At 50.4% G+C, this 20,966-nt stretch overlaps 1 protein-coding gene across 1 annotated transcript in view; it reads right to left on the bottom strand.

The window, feature by feature from the left end:
- Positions 1-20,966, bottom strand: part of TNFRSF21 (TNF receptor superfamily member 21) — a gene marked incomplete at its 5' end in the record, with an annotated part of 35,947 nt that overhangs the window by 14,375 nt on the left and 606 nt on the right. Inside the window, 2 exons of the mRNA XM_084261540.1 lie at positions 12,867-13,364; positions 15,063-15,717. Of these exons, the coding sequence (XP_084117666.1) occupies positions 12,867-13,364; positions 15,063-15,717 (1,153 nt within the window). The remainder of the gene's footprint in view (positions 1-12,866; positions 13,365-15,062; positions 15,718-20,966) is intronic.

Here is a 20,966-nt window from a genome sequence, read left to right as displayed (position 1 = left end):
ACGCTGTACTGGTGAGAAATGTTTTCAGCTGGCTGTAACTTGATTTGAGCTGGTTTTAATGCTGTAGCACAGCGTTTACGTCCTGATGCTCTCACACAAGGCTGACGACACAGAGCGCTCGTGCCCCTGCTGACATTTTCACTTCTAGTGTATTTAATCTTACCGCTCAATAAAGCGGCCCCATAAACATGTTTATATCCCTTGGCACTAATATCCCGGGGCACGAGAAGGCACCACGCAGCAGAGGACTTAATGGTGCATAATAATCTTTGGAGAACAAATGTTCCATTAAAAACGAATTTGGAAATGTCTACCTTAATACTATAAGAACCTTAAACTCATTTTCTTCCAACTATTAAATGAATTTAAGCCCCATATGTTCGCCACATCCACTACAATATTGTGCAAACAAAACCCCGGAGAGATATGGAAGAGGCACAGACATGAGCACAGATTTGGCTCCAGTCAGTTAGAAAACCATTGCTCTTCCTCTCTCCTCTCTGTTCTTGAAAAATAAGATTAAAACCATTACATGACAAGTTGGGGCTGCACGCTGCCAAGTACGACTGCTCAAGCCATTTACAGTAACTTAATTCACTTGTTCAAAACTAAAATAAAATGTTAATGCTCATAATAAGCTTACGGTCCCGCTATTTCCATATTTCCAGAAGCCCTACAAGTTACTCTGCTGAGCACTGATAGTGCTGGAGTGTCCCATTGGGATAGGAAGGGACCTGCCAGGGTGCATGGAGTAAAAACCCCAGGTCCTGGGTCCTCCCCAGCCACTGAACCTTCTCCCACCACGCTCATCTGTGTGCCAAGGCTGGAGATGATGCTCAAAGCCCTCCAGACCCCAGCAGTGCAAAGTAAAATGGCCAAGCTCAGTGGGGACAGTGCTTCAAGCCACCCACTTCATGCTTCCCACATATGACTGGTCACAGCCATGTTGGTGCCATGCTAAAGCTGCTCTGAGCTTGCTAAGACCAGAGAACAGTCTACCAGCCCAAACCTTCATCCTTCCTTAGCACAGAGAACAGCCTAGGAGAGCTGTCATCACCCTGTTGCTAAAGCAGGAGGGTACCACCACCCTCTCCCCATTACCACCACCATGGACTATCACCATCTATCACCCAGCTTTGCTTGCCTCAGGGACTGGAATTAGAGGAGCCCTGGCTGTGAAACCCCCACAGCTGCATCCAGCAGAGCTGTGTGTGCCACGGTTATCCCAGGCAACAACAGCCTCCGAAGGATCCAGAACATCCACGATGCCTTGGGTACCTGGGCACGTAGCATTTTAATTGCTATTGTCTAAACAATGCAGTTCTTGCAATGCTGTGATATAACCACCTCACATTAAGGTGGTGATAACCCTGGAGCAATGAAGAACTTCCCTTCAAGCCAGGACAAGGCCAACGTGTTGTACACAGGCAAATGCCCTAGGGTGGGTGTACACACACGGGAACAGGAGTGCAACCAGGCATGTCTGAAGCCAGAGCAAACCCATGGACACACGTCCAGAGACGGGCAGCACTGCTGAATACACCTCCAGCTCATCCACAGAGGTGCTGAGCTGAAGGGAGGACCTTCCTGGAGAGGCAGCGCTGGTGTACAGACATGTCTCCTGGCCTTCCTGGAGAGGCTGGTGTACAGACATGTCTCCTGCCTCTGTCTCAATCCTTCCCATAAATGCCATTTCAGTGACTTTCCAATCGGATTCATTATTTCCCCCCACTCCCACCCCCCATTCCCAGCTCCTTCAGATGTCTCCCACCTCACTGTGGTATAGTTTGCCACAGACAAAACACTCCTTCCACTCATGAATGCCACTAAGGCGGTCATCACACAAGCATATGGGACCTGTCTGATTCTCTTGAGCTCGGTCTGGACAAGCCTCACCCATCTCCTGTAGCCCTGCTATCGACAGGTGGGATGTGCACCCAGTTCTTGGGCAATTGTTGGGCCTCAAGCAGAGCAAGAAGCCAGTGTGGTGCAGCACTGTGACCTGCAGTGCTGGCACACTTATGTACAACACCTGCAAGAAACCATTTCTCTTCTCTGCCATGACTTCACATCTTCAAGCAAACTCAAGAGAAGTGGAAGATCTACCCTAACAGAAGGCTACACCCAGGCACCTAGGAGCACAAACAGCAAAGCGTAACCACAGTAGCCACAGAAAAACTTCGGTTCCTTCCTCTCCCCACCCTCTCACACACCAAAAGCTGTCATTATTTTCATTTTCAGAGCTCAAACCAAAAGTTACTTAGTATTTTTCAGATGAGTGCTTGTTGAGAAGCTACCGCCTTTAAGCAAAAATCCCACGTTCAAGTCTACAAAGCCCTCCCAAGCCATGTGTCCTCCCATCCCACCAATAATGGACATTACACAGAGAAAAAGATTAACAGCATCAGTTCAAGTCTATACAGCTAGAAAGTAAAGCTCAGAAGATCCCCCTGGACCTGTGGCACACAGGGGTTCATACAGCGAGCAGCTTATCTGCTCAGGGTTCCCAAGCCAGCTTCATGCATTTTCAGAAAGGCTGGATTTCAGAAGACTCAACACTACAGACCTTCAACATCAGGGACAGGTCCCACCAGTTCACCCATGACACATGTGGGAACTGACTTCCACCATCTCAGTACCACTCTGAGTTGGGAGTTCCTGGTGCTTCAACAACCTACCCACTGATGCAGGTATCCCAGAGATGGGCAATAGACCACGTGCAGTGACAAATCCTGACTGTGACAGGCTGGATGGATTTCAACTCTTGCACTGATCTTGAGGACGAAGCATCATGGGTAGAGAGCACAGCCCAAGGGCACAGACAAGTCAGACAGAAGAACCACGGTGATGCAGCCCAACCCTCCCCTACGTTCACATAAAAGCCCCAAATCACTGCAAACCCAGCTCTGTTGCTGAGCTCAGCCCACCTACCTCCTCCAAATATCCTCCTGACTCATGCAAAACACAGCCACAGCAGCCTATTTTTACCTCTGAGCACACAGGCAGATCCTGCACACACAAGCGAGCCAGGATGCGGCACATCCAAACTCCGCTTGACAAGACACCACAGCTCGGGCAAATCAGGACTGAGAAATCCCAAATACCCAACAGAAATACCTGGCCAAAAGTTAAGCGTTCTACCAACCCCCAGCAAAAAGGGAAGGTTGTTGGAAACTTTTCTTTCTCCTCTGCAAATATATTTCAGGTCCTACCCTAAGAAGGTTTGGAAGGTGCACAAGATGCTGCACACAGGTTGGGGCAATCAGCAGTATCAGTACAGGCTGGGTGGGGGACAAAGGGATTTGGAGCAGCCCTGAGGAGCAGGACTTGGGGGTGTTAGGGCATGAGAAGTTCAACATGACCCAGTAATGTGTGCTTGCAGCCCAGAATGCCAACTGTGTCCTAAGCTCTATCAAAAGCAGAGTGACCAGTAGGTCTGGGAGGGGATTCTGCCCCTCTGCTCTGCTCTGGTGAGACCCCACTTGGAGAACTACATCCAGTTCTGGGGTCTTCAGACAGACATGGAGCTGTTGGGACTGAGTCCAGAGGAGCCCATGAGGAAGATTCAAGGGCTGAAGCACCTCTGCTATGAAGACAGGGTGAGAGAGTTGGGCTTCAGCCTGGAGAAGAGAAGGCTCCTGGGAGACTTTACAGTGCCTTCCAGTACCTGAAAGGGCGACAGGAAAGCTGGAGAGGAACTGGTTACAAGGACAGGGAGTGACAGGACATGGAACAGTTTTAAACGGAAAGAAAGTAATTTAGATTAAATATGAGGAAAAATTCCTTCCCTGTGAGGGTGGGGAGGCCTTGACACAGGGTGCCAAGAGAAGCTGTGGCTGCCCCTGGATCCCTGGCAGGATTCAAGGCCAGGTTGGATGGGGCTTTGGGCACCCTGAGCTAGTGCAGGCTGTCCCTGCCCATGACAAGGGGTTGGAACTAGATGGGTTTTGAGGTCCCTTCCAACCCAAAGGCTCTAACAAGAGCCTTTGTCCCCACAGGAGGAAAGGACACGCTTACTAGCTCAGACTCATTAGCAATTTGCTAGTTTTCCCATGGAGAACAGTGCTGGTATCAGCCCCTACCAGGAGCCAGTGATTCACATCTTCAAGTGCTGTCTGGACAACAAACCATTAAATGGTGATGTTTGGGGTTTTCCTTAAAGAAAAAAACCAACAAACCAAAACTCTCGCAGGGCAGGAAACAGACTCCTGACAAACACTTCCCACACACTCTCTGGAAAATAACCAAGCCAGGCAGTCGAGGAAGGCCTGTGATAAACCACATGCTGTTACAAACGTATTTTGGACCCAGGAACTTGTGGGTCAGCACAAGACAAGACCTCCCTACCATGGAATGGTAGAATGGACTAATGCTAAGGGAGGGAAGGTTTAGATTAGATATTAGGGGGAAGCTTTTCACAGAAGAGAGTGGTGAGGTGCTGGAACAGGCTGCCCAGAGAGGTGGCGGATGCCCCGTCCCTAGAGGTGTTCAAGGCCAGGTTGGATGGGGCCCTGGGCAACTCTGTGTAGATCCAGGAGTGGAGGTTGGTGGCCCTGCCTGTGGCAGGGGGGTTGGAACTCTGTGATCCTTGGGGTCCCTTCCAACCCAGATCGTTCTATGATTCTACCACATGCTACATGGCAGTCACCTCTGTAACAGCATCTTTGGTGTGACCCTCCTGGGCAAGCTGCGGCCCAGCACCACGGGATGCTCTCCCCGCATGTCTCCCTACTCTGGTATCATTCTTCCTTCGGTTTAAAACAGAACAGCCAGCATATTTCATGTAATTATTAAATTTTTAATGGCTTTCACAGAGTTAATCTTCACTGTAACCCTCTCAGACAGCTGGTAACCCTTGAGCAAGCACACTGCTGCAGCCAGGGCCATATAAATATCCAGACACCCGCAGATGCCAACCCAAGGATTAAATTTGCCTGCTGCATTTTCCCCTGCTTCCCAGTGAAGCCCTGGCAAGCAGGGGAGGGAAAAAATATCTGCCTTGTTATTTGAGGAGTTACATGTGCGAGCCTCACCGATGTGAGACATCGCAGCCCTCCCAGTGCAGAAATCCAGAAATCAGCGCCTGGTTTCAGGCAAAAAACAACCCCAAAACCAAACCAAGCTTAGTGTGGGTTTTTTTTCCTACAAGAACAGTCCCCCCTCTGCTCTCAGAGCTGCCCTGCCTCTACCACCACTCAGTCCACACCTTAGCAAGCAGGCACAAATCCTGATTCCTTATTAAATTAATCCAAGGCCCACCCAGGGACTTGGACTGTGGGTTAGTTTGGTGGTTTGGTTTTGGTGGGTTTTGGAGGGTATTTTTAAAGCAGATTTGGGAGCAAATGGTGTGGAAAGATGGCTTGTGTAGCGATAAACACTGGAAGTAATCAGGCACCCATCTTCAGGCCTGCTAATGCAGTAAAGCCAAGGAGCACATGATAAACCTGCACGTGATTACATTTCCTACTCTTCACACAGAGCAGCAGCCTCCCTCATCTGCATTTTCCAAGGCTCCCTTTAACCATAAAGCCTTTAATCAACTCCTACATACACCTTTCGGAAACCACACAGCTTCCCAAAAGGTCAAAGCTGAGTTTGGGGCAAACCTGAGCCAAGTTTTAAGTTGAGTAGTTTGAGGAAGATGGTGTTTCAACCACATCAGATGTCACCCCAAAGCTCCCTCAACCGAGGTGCTTCATTCCACTCTGAAGTGAGTTGGAGCAAGCGTAGCATGGAACACAGAGCTCCCACACAGCCAAAGATGCTCCAGTGAGGAAACATTCCTATTTTAAGGTTCAGCAGTACCAGAACATCCGTTTTCCTCATTGTGCCCAGCACATATGTGCTCCTTCCAACGTAACAAGCTCCCTTCCTGCCTGGGTCTCCCTCTGTAGAGACGGACATGCCAACATAAGAGGACCAGCAATCATCTGCATATCATGAAACTACAGATGCCAGAAGAGAGACTGCTCTGGAAAACAAAACCCAAATAAACCCACCAAAACCCAGGCAATACCTCCTGCCTCTCTGTTTCAGCAGGTAGACAGACATTGATCCCACATCTCACGCTCTGCCTGAGTCATATTAAGGTTTGTAAACAAGCCCAGGGCTGCTCCTCTCTAGGTGTAACTGCAATTACCAAATTACGCCAGCAGCAATGGGCACACCTGCCCTCATGAGATGCTGCTGGCTAACTCTGCCCTACCTGTGGTGTGAGCACAAAACCTTGAGGCCACAACAGTTTGAGACAGGTGAAGCTTTTAACCCCATCTTTCCTCCCTGTGCGGATCCACAGCAGCTGCTCATCCTCGTTTGGCCTCCCAGCATGATGTTCCTGCCACCAAGCTGTGACCAGCTGATCAAAAGGCAAAACTAACCCTACAAAAACCCCAACACCAAGTGCAAATATGTGGCTTTCACCTCATTCACCCATACAAGCACTAAGGAGGGATCCTAAAGTAGCATCCAGTGCCAGGTAGTCACCCTGTAGACCTGCAGAGTGCCACCCCTGAAGCTGGGTTTCCTTATTTAGAGTAGTAATTGAGTGGAGAATGACACCAGGCTTAAGGAAGAATATCCACTGCTGGGCTGTTTCATACACTTGGTCTCCCTTCATTAGGTGATAGAGGTCTATAGAAAAGATGATGGTTACATGTAGGCTTTTTCAGTCAGTGTGCTTTCTCTATAAAATAATAAAGTAATTTAACCGGATAAGCATCTCCCAACACTAACCATAAATGAGTATCTGATTCCACGTGAAGACAAGCCTGCAATGACCCCAGATGTCCCCACGCACACTGCCAACGCACACACACTGGCTATATCCATGTGGGGATGCTTCTGAGCTGCAGTGCAGAATGAGGGTCTCCACAGCACCAGGCTTTCTGGTCCCTCTTTAACACCTTCACCAACTTCCCTTTGGAGTTGACCAAGTTCAAGCCCAGCCCTGGTCCTACAGCAACAGAGCTTCAAGCCAGGGACTATTCCCTACGAATCACCAGCCAAGATGATCCTGGCTCCCCACACAATGGCAAATGGGTCAACAGCTGAGCAACCAAGACCCCCAAATCCTGACACTCCCCACCTTTCCAATGCCACCCCTCACCTCCCCACCCTGCTTTCCATCCTCAGCCATTTCCAGCACCTGTAGTCACACCACAGTTTTTTGCCAACAGTTTATTTCTCTAGTTATTCAACCAGAGGCTTTCCGGCTTCCCTCTCACCACCCACTGCAGTAACGTGCAATTACCAGACTTGAAGAAAAATGAAGAGGGATGTGGCATCTCATGCCAGGCCAAGAGCTGCCAAAAATCCGTTCTTCAGTCTTTCAACTCCCCCCAAAAAGTACTCACCACACCTCACCAAACCCCACCAAACTCTCTTCTTGGCTCTTGGTACATCATGTAACACAGCTACTTCTACACACATGTTTTACCCTAAAATGTAACATTTTACTGAGTCTCCTGCCCTTCATCTTCACTACTCAACAGGTAAAAGTCAAAGGAAGACAACACCATAGCAATTTCTGCAAGATGATTTCAGGCTCATCTTCATGCTTGTCAGAGACTGACACCAAATTTGGCATTTCCAAGGCATTCAAGAGACAGGCTTCTATTCTCCATTTATTACAAACTCAACTCCTTGCCTTTGCAAACAGCTGAAGAAATGAAATTAAATGAGCAGGTAGTGTGCCCAGGTGGCCAAGATGACCAAGAGCATCCTGGCCTGTATCAGGAATGGTGTGACCAGCAGGAGTAGGGCAGTGATTGTTCTGTTATACACAGCTCTGGTGAGGCAGCACCTCAAATACTGTGTCCAGTTTTGGGCCCCTCACTACAGGAAGGATGTCGAGATGTTGGAGCGTGCCCAGAGAAGGGCAACGAAGCTGGTGAAGGATCTGGAGCAGAATTCCTATAAGGAACGGCTTGAGGAGCTGGGGCTTTTTAGTCTTGAGAAAAGGAGACTGAGGGGAGACCTTATCACTCTCTACAACTACCTGCAAGGCATTTGCAGAGATGTTGGGGTTGGTCCCTTCTCTCAGGTTACAAGCGATAGGATGAGAGGAAATGACTTGAAATTGCACCAGGGAAGATTTAGGTCAGATATCAGGAAGAATTTCTTTACTGAAAGGGTTGTCAGACATTGGAACAGGCTGCCCACGGAGGTGGTGGAATCACCATCCCTGGATGTATTTAAAAAGCATAAGGATGAAGTCCTTAAGGACATGGTCTAGAGGTGGACTAGTCAGGGTTAGGCTGTGGTTGGACTCTATGACCTAAAGGGTTTCCTCCAATCTAACTGATTCTATGATTCTATAGATCCTATTATTCATTATGATTCTAAAATAAAGGGACCATTTAGAAGAAAGTGTTTCCAGCTTGTAGGTTGCTCTTCATCTTCCAAAAGAAAGTAGTCACACAAGCTGAAAACCACAGAGTGTCATCATCCCAGTGCCGTTAAGACACCCCACTAATTTCCTGGGAAGTCTTTACCAAACTGGTTTTCCCCTTTGGATTCCCACCTGCAGGGCCAGAAAGTAAGAGTCGGCTGAGGCAGCAAGAAGCCAAATTTCTCCAACCACAACTGGTGCTGCTCCACCCTCAAGGTCCTGCACAGACAAGACCTGGGAGAGTCCCTGTGTGGGGACAGACGTGGAGGGAGACTGGCTGCTAACTCAGGACATTAGTCATCGCAAGCTCTTTCCTAGACCTCTGAACCGTTTAATCCAGTGAGAATTACCAGCATTTGCAGTCTTGGCTGGAACATGTCCATGTTAAGGACACGGCTCTTGTTTTAACACCGGCCTCCCAAGCCACGGCTATTTTTAGGTTTGGGCTGTTATTTAAGGGCACGTATTATGATCAGAGGGAGCACAGGGCGTAGACACCAGCTCAGGGGAAGATAAGCAAAGGCAAAACGCCCCGTGGCAACAGCCGCTGCCCAGGGTCCCACGTGTAAACTGCTGAAGCAATTCAGTACATCAAGTGCCACCAGGATCTGGGCAAGAGGTAGAGCCGCCGCTTCCACCCAAAAGTCCTCCTCTTTTGGGAAGGAGCCCAGCCACAGCGAGATAGATGTCTTTGTTCCAGCACTGAGCGGTGCTGGTGCCACCCTGACTGTGCTTCATCCAAAAATCGATGGGTTTAAAGAAATCAGCAATAAAAATTGATAATAAAGCCCTCTAACTGGAACACCAGCTGTGCTCCGGTCTGGCGTTATGGGAGGTGCACAAGGTGCCGGCGTAAGGGCAGTCACCCAAGCACAGCTCCTCTGAGCAGCACCTACGTCAGACCTGGTCTTCCCTTTCAAAGGTTAAAGCTGTTTACTGAAAGGATTAGGAGGGAGGAGATGGTAAACTAGGAGGAAGCGGGGCGGGGGGGAGACTGTGCGTAACGGCTACACACACAGGCTTCGCCCCGCAATAAACACGCCCTAACTCCTTGTTGGCACGATCAGCCATTGTATAGGTGGGGAGGCCATATGGATGTCGGCACACTGCCAGCACAAGGGCATGGGGCTTCATCCCTAACTTCAGAAGATGATTTAAACTTAAGTGCTTGCCCTCCCCACTCCTGGTTTGCAACCACAAACCAGGCTGCCACCTGAAAGACTGGGGAGCAGCTGTGGTCCTCACATCTTCCATGTGAATGTAAGGAGGAACTTTTTCCCTGTGAGGGTGACAGAGCACTGGGACAGGCTGCCCAGCGAGGCTGGGGAGCCTCCTTCTCTGGAGACACTCAAACCCCACCTGGATGCTGTCCTGTGTGATTTAGTCTGGGTGATCCTCCTCTGGCAGGGGGGTTGGACTAGATGATCTTTTGAGGTCCCTTCCAACTCCTAACATTCTGTGATCTATGGAGGCTTTGCTCTGGCTGCCTACCACGGCAGGATCTCTGCTAACAGATTCCCTCTCCGCAACAGCCCAAAGATTGGTCTTGGCTGTATTCACCCTTGCCGAAACGCTGCTGCAGGAGGAAGAGTGATTTGGGCACACTGCTGGAGCAGCAGAAAGCTACGCCATGATGCTGCAGCTCTGCAGTCTGCCTTGGCTGTGCGGCCGGTTATTAAATAAAAGGTCAATTCCTCTACAGCACTACATCTTCTCTTGTTTCAAGTAAACAGCCTTAAGAGCCAGACATTTCAACGGGAAAACCAAATAGGGGCTTTAAACACCACCACGGAGGAGAACAATTTCCATGCCTGACACAACAGAGCACCACCAGCAAGTAATGAGCAAAGCCCTTGTAGCTAACGCAACGCGGTCGAGGCAACACCAGAGCGGGACTAAAAGCAAGACAAAGCAGTAATTTGTTCGTGCTTGTCCTCTGGCCTTCGCTGCACAAAGTTCAGCTGAGGACATTCAGTGGCAGGAGGAAGTCAGGAAGCCACCCGTGTCAACACGGAACCAGCGTGACTACTGCAAGAACGCCTGGGAGGGATGTGCAAAACCACCCAGCCAGGAGCCCCGAGTAACAGGGCAATTCACTTCCAGACCTCAGCAGCTTGATCAGATGCTGGGGCAGTTTATCAGCTAAGTGTGGTTTTTGCTGTTACATCCAGCTGAGCAAGTGGGTTTGACGCTCTAACCAAATTCGGCTGTTCAAGGCGCTCTCAGTCACAGAACGATGGGGGTTGGCAAGGACCTCTGGAGACCATCTACTCCCACCCTCTTGTTAAGGCAGGATCACCCAGAGTAGGTTGCACAGGATCGCAGCCAGACAGGTTTCAAGCCTAGCTGCACAACCTCTCTGGGCAGCCTGTCCCAGCACTCGGGCACCCTCACAGTGAGGAAGTCTGTCCTCATGTTGAAATAGACCTCCCCGTGTTCCAGTTTGTGCCCACTGCCTCTTGTTCTGCCACTGAGAAAAGTCTGGCCCCATCCTCTTGGCATCCACCCTTTAAATGTTTATATGTACTGATGAAATCCCTTCCTGGTCTTCTATAAACTGAAGAGTCCCAGCTCTCTCAGCCTTTCCTCATAAGAGAGATGCTCAGTCCCCTCATCATCTCTGTAGCCCTTGGTGACATGAGAAGACGGCAACAGCTCACCTTGGGAAGCACAGGATGACCCACGAATGATGTTGTGCCCAAAAGGATGACAAGTCCGGGGAGGTGGGGTTATGGGCTAAGCAGAGCTTCACTACCTATCACCCTTCTCTAACCTGAACCATGCATGGTGACCAAGTGCACAGCACTGCCCAACAGTGCAGCTCCAACGGCCTCCAGGAGAAGGGACAGTTACAGCATGGGATCTGAAATGCCACCTTAGAAACCAGAGCTACACCAGCTCAGAGCAAATTGGCCCAGTCCCTGCCCATTGTCACTCCCCACCCTGCTCAAACCCATCCCCAGCTCTGAGATAACAACATCCACTGCTCAAAAAGGAAAAAAAAAACCCAACCCCAAAACAGAAGTGTGAAATTCAACCAACTTGTAATTAAGGTCATGGGGAAATAAGTTACTAGCAGTAACAACCAGCCACTTTCAGTCAATGAACCACAGCCAGCGCCATGCAGTGTTTCTGGTAGTGCCCACAAATAAGGATGTTTAATACGGTTCTGCAACCCCACTGCAGCAAGGTCACTTGCCATCACCTCAAGGACACCACTTTGGATACCACAGATTGTAGGGACAGTGGAGTGCAGGGGTTACTGGAAAAAGTTAATCAGAAAAGGAAAAAAGCTCAAGAAACTGAACCTCAAGAATTCTAACGAGTTAAAAGGAAACTGGTAACACAAACAAGGCACAAAACTAATTCCAGCAAGACCTTACTGGTTCTATAAATGCATTAACGAAGACAAACAAAGTGTAGGGCCATTAATCAGCAGGAAGGAGAAGAGAGTACAGGACAGAAGACGCCCTACTCAAAGCCTTCTTTGCTTTGTACTTAAGCACTCAAGGATGACTTTCATCAAGAACTGATGTCTCAAACCTTCCAATCTTTTTTCAATCTGTTCTTTGTTTGGCCTCCCCCCTTGTTAAAAGTGCTTTTCTAAAGGTTAATTGTGAACAGTTGTTTAAGGTTGAGCAACCTCAACCCAAACTAAAGACTCATCAGTGCTGACTGTCTACACAGGATAAGGGAGGGGGTCAAAATTGCCACCACAGAGTTGCAGAAGAATAACCATGCATCCTGCTAGGGAGATCATGGCTGCTTGGTGCTTATGCCACCATTGCTGATTTTTACAAATTTCAATGTCATGACCCCAGCAGGGCATCTTTAAAGTCCTATCAAAAAGCTATCATCAAGTCATCCACCAAAAGAACAGAAAACACTACAGAGCAGAGCCCCCAGGTGAACCTCGCAGCTGTACACCTCCACAACACAGCCTTTAAGGACAGTCTTTCTGGCTCTGGCATGGGCAAAGGGCTGGGGACACAAGTCAGCAGTCTGGATTTAGGGCTAGGAACCAGAAATTGAGGTGCTGCTAAATGGTGGGGGAGGACTCAGTCTTCCAGAAACAGGATGGGGGAAAAAGGATGACATGAAAGACAACCAGACCCACATCTGAGTCACAAATAAGGAGTGAAACAGAAAAGTGGAAGGAGGGAGAATAAAAAAGAAAGAAGGAGCCCCTTCAACCAAGCCCCTTCATCCAAGGATGGGCAGGGAGGAGATGAGCAGGGGTGACATTCCATCCATCATCTCTTCCTTCAGGAGCAGGGACACACCATGGGAAGAAGGATGAGAAGCCAAGGATAAAGAAACATCTGAGGAACGAGTTTATGGGCTTTATCCTTATTATAAGGCCCAACAATCAAATAAAGCAATCTGACACTAGACATGAGGGCAGCCCTTCCAAAGCACCGCGTGGTATGGCACAGAGGACACCACCACCGACAGCCCCCCCGTCGCGACTGCTCACCATGCCCGTTGCAGTAATAGATCCACTTCTCCCTGTTCTGTGTTGGGGTGGTAGACTTTTTCATAATAGCTTTTTCCACAATGGCACTGGGATCTTGCCTGGGTCCCTTCTTCAGAGTCCGTGAGCTCTTCCTGACGCTGCAGACAACGATAATCACCAAGACCAGCAGCAGGAAGAGGACGATCATCCATGGCAAGTGTTCATTGATGTCAAAGTGCTGGTGGACGTTCGGCTGACCTCGCCGGGGGGGCCTGTATGGGACACTGGACTTCTCACCCCCTGCCATCTCCAGCGACGGCTGCTTCTCCAGTGCTTGGCTGGTCTGCTTGTGTCGGTAGCTCTGTGCCTGGCCGGTAGTGCCGGAGCCCGCGAGGGTCCTCCTGGCACTATCCGTCTCGTTGGCCGAGGTTTCGTTGTAGTAGCCCGATGGCTCCACCGTGTCACTGGATGTGCGTGGCACAGGAGAGGGGACAAAATCAGGAGCTGAAGAGTTCAAACCTGTGAAAGGAGAGGAGAGTTCAGTGTCATGGCACCTGAGACACGATACGGCATCATGTCACAGTCTAAGACCCGCCCGAGCATCTGCTTGGCCAGCAGACAGAAACCCAATGCCAGGCAGCGAGCGAGGGAAGAGGTGAAGTTGAGGTTTGGCTCTGAGAACAGATGGGTACAGTTACAGAGGTAGGTTCAAGATAAAATTGACCTCTGCTGGTTAAGGCCTGGGGCAGTTTGTTTAAAAAAAACCCCACCCATGTGATTAAAGGCCTGTTGTCCATCTGCACTGGTCCCACATTCAGCTCTTCTCAGAAAGCCTACAACTTCGAGGTTCCTTAGGTTTATGAACGTGGGTTTCATTCCAGATGTGGGAAATCAGGTTATCTGGGCTAGAAGCACATAAAAACTTACTCACAGGCCGAGTTGCCTCTCTACTGGGTTTTGTTAAGAAAGCAGAAACTTTATCAGCACCATAAGGACCAGAGTTTTTCATCAACTACAAAACAGGTTTCTGAAGTAAGAAAAGCAACCCAGACGCCCCATCTATACTGAGTTTTCTTATCAACCGACGTCTCGGGTCACAGCCAGCTACATGACCAAAGCCTGATAAGAGAGCGGAAGGGCTGTTGTGACAAACTCTAGAGCTGTCTTTGGAAAGCTGGCTTTTGAAGATCATGTCTCATCCCTGTTGAGCCAGGGTGGGTGCAACCATCTGTAACCTGATTTTGACTCTGACTTGGTTACCCAAAACAGTCTGATCAGGACACAAACAAGGAAAACACTAACTGTTACCTAATTGTCTACAGCTGATTTCAAAGTTCAGGGAACACCCTCCTGTCCTCTCCCAGTGACACACCATCATCATATCAAGCTTTGAGACCTAATAAAGGAGAAGCACTGGGAGTCTACCACTGTCAACACTTCCCTGATATTCTATTTTCAGGCCATCAGAAGTTGTGTTTTGTCTTTTAGATTACAATGTCCCATCAAGATACTGTAAGGCAGCTACTTCCCAGGGAGTGCTGAGCATCACCTCAAATGGGGCCCTAGAGTACCACTGCTGCCAGCCATAGCATCTCAATAAGGACTGTGATGATGTACCACTTCCAATTAAGCAAGAGACCAGGGAAGACAATCTGGTTCTCCCCACTGGTGATAATTAATGGAAACCTTAGAGACTGAAGAAAAAAAGTGTTACTGGACAGCCTGGGCTCCTGGCCAGCCATCATGGCCATAGTTCCCATTCATGCCAGCACAGCACAGGGCGAGATGCAGCAGGGAATGCACAGGCAAGGAAGCAGCAACTCCATCAGGGAAAGAGCCTGGTGGGATGAAGCTCCTCGTCCCTCAGGGTTTTCCTGCTGCATCCCAACTCAGATTTGCCAAAAATACACGAAGATCTGTGCCAGCACAACAAACAGATGTGAAAAGATGCTGGATTCAAAGGACATCCCATTACCCTTAGAGTGGGACAGCCATGTCCAGTCATGACTACAGTCTCAGTGAAAGTGTTATTAAACATGGTTTAACACAAGTGAAAGCAACCTGATGGACTCCGGAGCTGCCTTCTGGCCAAGAAGCAAAGCACCACCCATGCTTTAGACCATGCTGCCCTTCAACAGCCTAAAGCCAACCCTGACCGAGGCAAAAACACAATCCCATGACCAAAACCACACTAGTGTTTTAGCAGCAAGACATTACCTTTGGGAAGATGAGCGGTTGGTGGAACTTCATAGGGGTCTTCACCCACTTCGGTGCTTGACGAAGTCAAAGACGTGTTTGGGAGAGACGCTGGAGAACCACAGACATTGTCACTCTCCTTTGTCCCCGGCTTGATGACTACCATGTTTTTCCCAAAGCAGTCAGTGTACGTTTTGCACTTCATCACACTAGAAGGCACATCAGAGTAGGTACCACGAGGGCACGGCTTGCACCGAACGTCTTCCGTCTCGGTTCCTTTCTTGCGGACGCCCCAGCCGACCGGGCACACGGTGTAAGGGACGCAGGTATCGTTCGTCTGAAACGTACCAGACAGGCAAGTGCACTCGCGGTCAGTCAAGGCAGTACAATGGGTTTTCTCGATCATTGGCAGTTCGCAGGGCTGTCTACAAGGGTGGCACCGCTCTATGCCATTCTCATGCTTCGTAAAAGTCCCGTCTGGACAAGGGCTGCACTCTCTTAAGGTACTCTTTGTACAGTGTTTAGACACGTAGGTTCCCGCAGGACATTTGTCGCAGATCAGCTCTTTGTTGGTGGCACGGTCGAGGTGGCGGTACTTGCCGGGGGAGAGGCTGATGGCATTCTGCTCCGAGGTCAGCTTCGACTGACCAGCAGCAGTGCCAAGGAGCATGAGAAGCTGGAAGACACACAGCAGGTATTAGTCAACAACAGTGTACTACAGAGTCCTCTCCACCAGCGACTCTTCGCGGGACCACAAAGACTCTCCCAGAGCTGCAGGACCACAGAGATGTTTCTACACCCAGGGGAGGGACCTCAGGGAGGTCAGGGTGGAAGAGAACAGGTGCAGACAGCAACAGACTCTCCAGACACATCGCCAGCTACAATTATAATTCCTTAAATTTGACACCACGCTTCTCAGCGAGAGTAAGCATCATTTACACTGCCACCCTGCCAGGGCGGTAAATACTGCTAATTGTGTTTCAGCAGTACGTGCTACCTGGCCACCCCAGGAGAATTCAGAGCAGCTTTGTGTTTCAAGGCTGAGAGGCTCCAGAACAAGCCAGGCGCTTGCCAAGAAGACAAAAGCCACACGCAGGTGGAAGCTCTGACCTGCAAAGCTGTCACCTTCTGCACACGTGAATCTGCACGTGTTCAGCTGCCTTTCCAAACAAGGCAAGCCAGGATGGAATCCGGGCTAGTGGGTATTTCTGGATGATTTTTCAGCCCCTCTGCCCTTCCATGATTGGTATGACCCCATGCAAGCATAGGATTAGAATCACAGAATCGTAGGGGTTGGAAGGGACCCCTAGAGATCATTGAGTCCAACCCCCCTGCCAAAGCAGGTGACAAATTGCACAGGTAGGCATCCAGATGGGTATTAAATATCTCCAGATAAAACACCACAACCCCCCTGGGCAGCCTATTCCAGTGCTCTGTCACCCTTTGGTGACATCGCAAGTGATGTTCCGCTTCACACCTCCAACCACATCCAAACCCACTGTAAACCAGATGCGTTAGCAGCTGGAGAGAAAACCCAACACTGTTTCTCTCTGAGGAGCTCTGCTGTAGCTCAGCTCCTCACTGCATCAGATACAAGTAAAAGGTCTCTGGTTTTTAGACTCTGAACTGCACCAAGCTGGGCTTGGCTAGCTGATGGCCACAAATCCGTTTATTTCCAATCCCAGGGCTTTATTTCTTTAATTCCTTCACACCGTGGCTTCCCCAACCCCAAACGAAGCCTGCTCTACCAAGCAAGACTTCTGCTTCCTCCAGAAGACCACAGATTTAACGTGGGGTTACACCAGCGGAGATAAGGCACCATGAACAAAAGGCAGCTCAGAAGCAAGGCTGATGCAACCTCATACGCCACGCAAAGCGATAGGGAAAACACTTTCAACCAGCCGTGGGCTGAGTTAGGAGGGCAAGAAGAACAGGCCAACGACACCCTGAAATTTCCAAGGGTGCTTTTCCTACGCCGAAGGTAGAAAGCCCAGAAACCCTCAACGCCTTCCAGCAGCGCAGCCAGACACGTAAATCACTTGGCTATGTTATACAAGCCCTCGTTTCTGCTCTGCTACCTATTCTGGGCTACCAGCCAGCAAGAATATATTCAGAAAGGGGAGGGGGGGGGTGAAGAAAAAAATCCTCCCAACAACATGACTCTGCAGAAGGCACATCGCGGCAGAGCCGCAAGCTGCGCCGCGTCATTTTTGGTGCAGTCTCTTGCTTCCTGGAAACACAGAGCACATTTCTGTTTCACCTGCTAAATAATTCACAGCTCGGGATTTGTACAAAACACTTCATTTTTAATTTCCCCCCCCCTCTTATTTCCACACCCCCCTCCCCTTCCTCTCCTGAAGCAGCAATTACAGAGCAGGCAGAAGCAGGCATGCCCACAGGAGTTGACAAGGATCCTGCGGCGACCCAGGCTAATTACAGCACGTCAAATTAAAACAAAAAGAGAAAAGCGGGGCTGCCCTGGCAGGCAGCAAAGGCTTACAGGATGGGGTTTATATTTTCCCCTCCCCTAAGACATGATTTAACAAAGCGCTTAGCTGGCTTTAAGGAAACCTGCCGCCCGTAATCTTCATGACGTAACCCTGAATTAGCAAGCCAGGCGCGGCAGGATCTGGCCTCCCAAGGTTGCGTGTGGGGTCACCTGTGTTACTCATCCTCCTCTCCATGCCGGCGCCGGGGTGTGGGAACAGGTGGGACAGGTAGCGGCTCTCCTGCCTCGCCAGGGATGAGCTGCGTGTTGCTGTCTCAGATCCTGATTTCTCCCTCTGCACTGAGCCAGATCCCAGGAAACCCACAGACAACCCCAACTGCAACCCTGTACCACGGGTCCCATCCTGCTCTCTGTTTTCTCCCCCAGCTCCAGCACTTTTCCATCACTCATCCGGGTAACTACACCCAGTGAAATGCATGCTACCATAACAGCATGAGCTTCATTTTTTTTGCTTGGTTTTAGGGTGGGTTTTTTTCCTCTAAACCTTTTTTCAAGCAAAGCAGCACTGGTGCCTGTAAACGTCTTCAGCAGCACAAGCAACCCCAAGCTTAGGGACAACAGCAAGTCCCAGCAGGAGAAGGCTAAGCAGCAGTCAGCATCCGCTGTTTATTCAGACTGGGGTGTCTGGTCCTGAAAAACATCCAGCTGCTCATGTTTGGCACCACTCAGGTCTCCAGATGACCAGGAAACAGGAGGAAATCTTCACTGAAAAGGGCTGCCTGCTGACACGGTCCCGCAGGACTGCCCAGCAGCACACAAAACAGGACCTTTTGGGCTGATACACCCAGTTTCAGTGGCAAAAGTACCCAAATAATGACACAAGCACTGCTTAGCCACTGGACTGCAGTTCATTCCTCCCACACCAAAGAAAGGGCACAGGGTGACAAAAAACCTGGAAAGGAGGAGTCGATGCAAGACAACGCCAGAGAGAGGATTTGGTTTCAAGCATTCGCAGCGCTGCTCTCCATGAAGCTGCTCTCCCACACCGAAGCCAAAAGACTCCAGCTGGGGCAGCTGGGGTCCCCAAGAGCGCAGCATCACTGCTCTGTGATGTGGCAGCTCCCAGCCACCTCCAGCTACTCTAACAAATAGAAGTTTTACGCTGTGAGGAACACACATCAGGCTGGGAGATGCTCCTGTTTTCACCTCCTCACATTGGGGAAACAGCTCAGACAAGGGGACCTTCGCGCCCGGCTGCAAACAAACCCTCAAGACAGCAGCACCCCACCACTGGTGTGGGTGTGAACCACTTTACCACCACCCAGCTTGATGATTCTAGCTCAATGATCACATCTATGACATGCCTCCAGCACCCTCTCAAATAACTGCATGCTGTAGCAGAGATCTAATGGGTAATTTGGGTGGTAAACAGCTTTTGGGGGGGGTCCATAAGCTTCCTGGCTATGTGCATGGGCGATGTGCCAGGGAATACAATGGCACATCCAACTTGCTCTGTGGCCTGGTGAGTCAACTTGATAGCAGAATACTGGTGGATCAACAGGCATTTGAGTCCCAGAATGGGGTGACACCTCGAGACCCCCAACATCTCAGGTTGATACCTCACCACCCACCCTGCAGGGAGGTGGCAATAAACCTAAACAATTCATTTATAAAGACAAAAGTCAGCTAGATGCAGGGCACCAAACCCCAACAAAGCAGAGAGCCGTAAGCAAGGAGGGACCAGGCGGCACTAGAAAGATACTCTGGGAACCCTTTCTGAGCAAAGCCAGGAGAATTCAGTAGAAATGGCAGCTGGTTCCATGGCGATGCCTTGGCACAGGTCGGGAGAGGCAACACAGCTCACTGCCCTCCCAAAAAGCCAGCTGCACCCTCAGCCGACCTGCACCGGGAAGTCGCTTGCAACATCAGAGGACAAAAACAACAAGAAGAAAATCAAACCAAAAAGAACACAACAGGGAGCCAAATAAACTGGCCTGAAAGTTTTATGCTGCGTGAAGGAGCCCCATCTCCTGCCCCCTCACTTTAAAAAGGATGGAGTTACTCAAAGAAATAAGAAGTTGTATGTGAGGAAGATATCAAAGAGCAAAGCAAGTTTCTGCTTCTTGCAAAGCATCCAGCTATTTCAGCTGGTTTGGGGGTTGTGAAACTGAGAGTCCGGGGCTTACCCTACTCAGCAGTCCCTTTAATACGTCTTGAGAGTGAAACGCAGGCAGCCAGGCATGCCAGAACAGCAGCACCAGCACATCTGGTCCCCATGAAAGGAAACCCAGCAGCTATTCCCGCAGCCAGCGCCGGCCAGAGCTGATGAGCATCCCCCCCAGTTTTGCTCCAAGCAGACAAAATCCCCGAGGCTCCCCAAAGTCTCGAGGCGAAGCAAGGCATCGGTTTGGTGGTTTGAGAGATGAGGGTGCTGGGGGTGATGGTAGAAACCCCCCCGAGGCAGCCAGCGGGCGCCCGAAGCCACAGCAAGCGAGGGAAAGCAGGACCAACGCCAGCCTTACGCAACCGCTGCCGAGCGGCTATCGCTCCGACAAACAAGCAGCCAGGCAGCTCGGGGCTGCCAGGACGAGAGCCACCAACTACTGATGTGAACACGCTTCTGTCAGGCTGGAAAGACACAAACTTGCTTGCGGGGCCAAAGGGAGCCGTACAAAATTTCCAAGGTGAAGGTGTCAGATGAAGAAGCGCCAGCTGGTGACCAAGGGAGCATCCCACCAGCCCAGGAGCAGACAGGAATTGTGCTGTGCGGCTCGGTCGCTCATAGGATCAGTGCAGGCAGAGGTTTGAATACACACACATACAAGCAATATACTCCACACGTTTGCTGCCACATTTCCCTACACCTTTATACCACCCGTTTCCCTACCCCGCCCTTCGCCCTTCTGTTCCTGCCATTCCTGACCTCCAGGATCCCAGCTCTGACCTCCAGGATCCCAGCTGGAGCTCCGTATCCCAAGTTCCCCATCAGCATCTCATCTTCCAGGCACACTCGCCTCTCCCAGTTGGAAACCGGCTCTCAGGAGCATCCAGCCAGCACCCTGCACTGACCCCGGCTGTTCCGAATGAAGTCACCCTTCACCTCCCAAGCGACAAGGGAGGCTGTTTCCCAACTAACGCCGTCCCAGCGTTAAGATTATTTCTTGTTTACTCGGGTTCCTGCCGAGCCAGCACCAGCTCCCTAAGATCCACCTTGAGTTCAAGAGCAAGTGCTCTCCCCGGTTACACAACCCAGCCGCAGCAGCTGCGGCGTGAGCCTGACACACCGAATTACCGTCTCTCTCCCCCCGAAAAGATGGGGAGTAACCCCAAAGCGCTGGCTGGGAAGGGCTTCGTTTGGGAAGGTAAATCTGGAGGTGAACTCGCTGGAACACGCGTTAAGCCAGGGCAGCTGCCAGGGAGTTGTGCTGCCTGGCCGAAGAGTGGCAAGAGAACCGGGGGAGGGGAGGGGTGGGGGG

The sequence above is a fragment of the Gallinula chloropus genome (assembly GCF_964237585.1).
Source record: "Gallinula chloropus genome assembly, chromosome: 3".
NCBI classification, from domain to species: Eukaryota; Metazoa; Chordata; class Aves; order Gruiformes; family Rallidae; genus Gallinula; species Gallinula chloropus.
The sequence above is the reverse complement of the archived record's forward strand: the minus strand, read 5'-3'. Positions and strand labels throughout refer to the sequence as shown.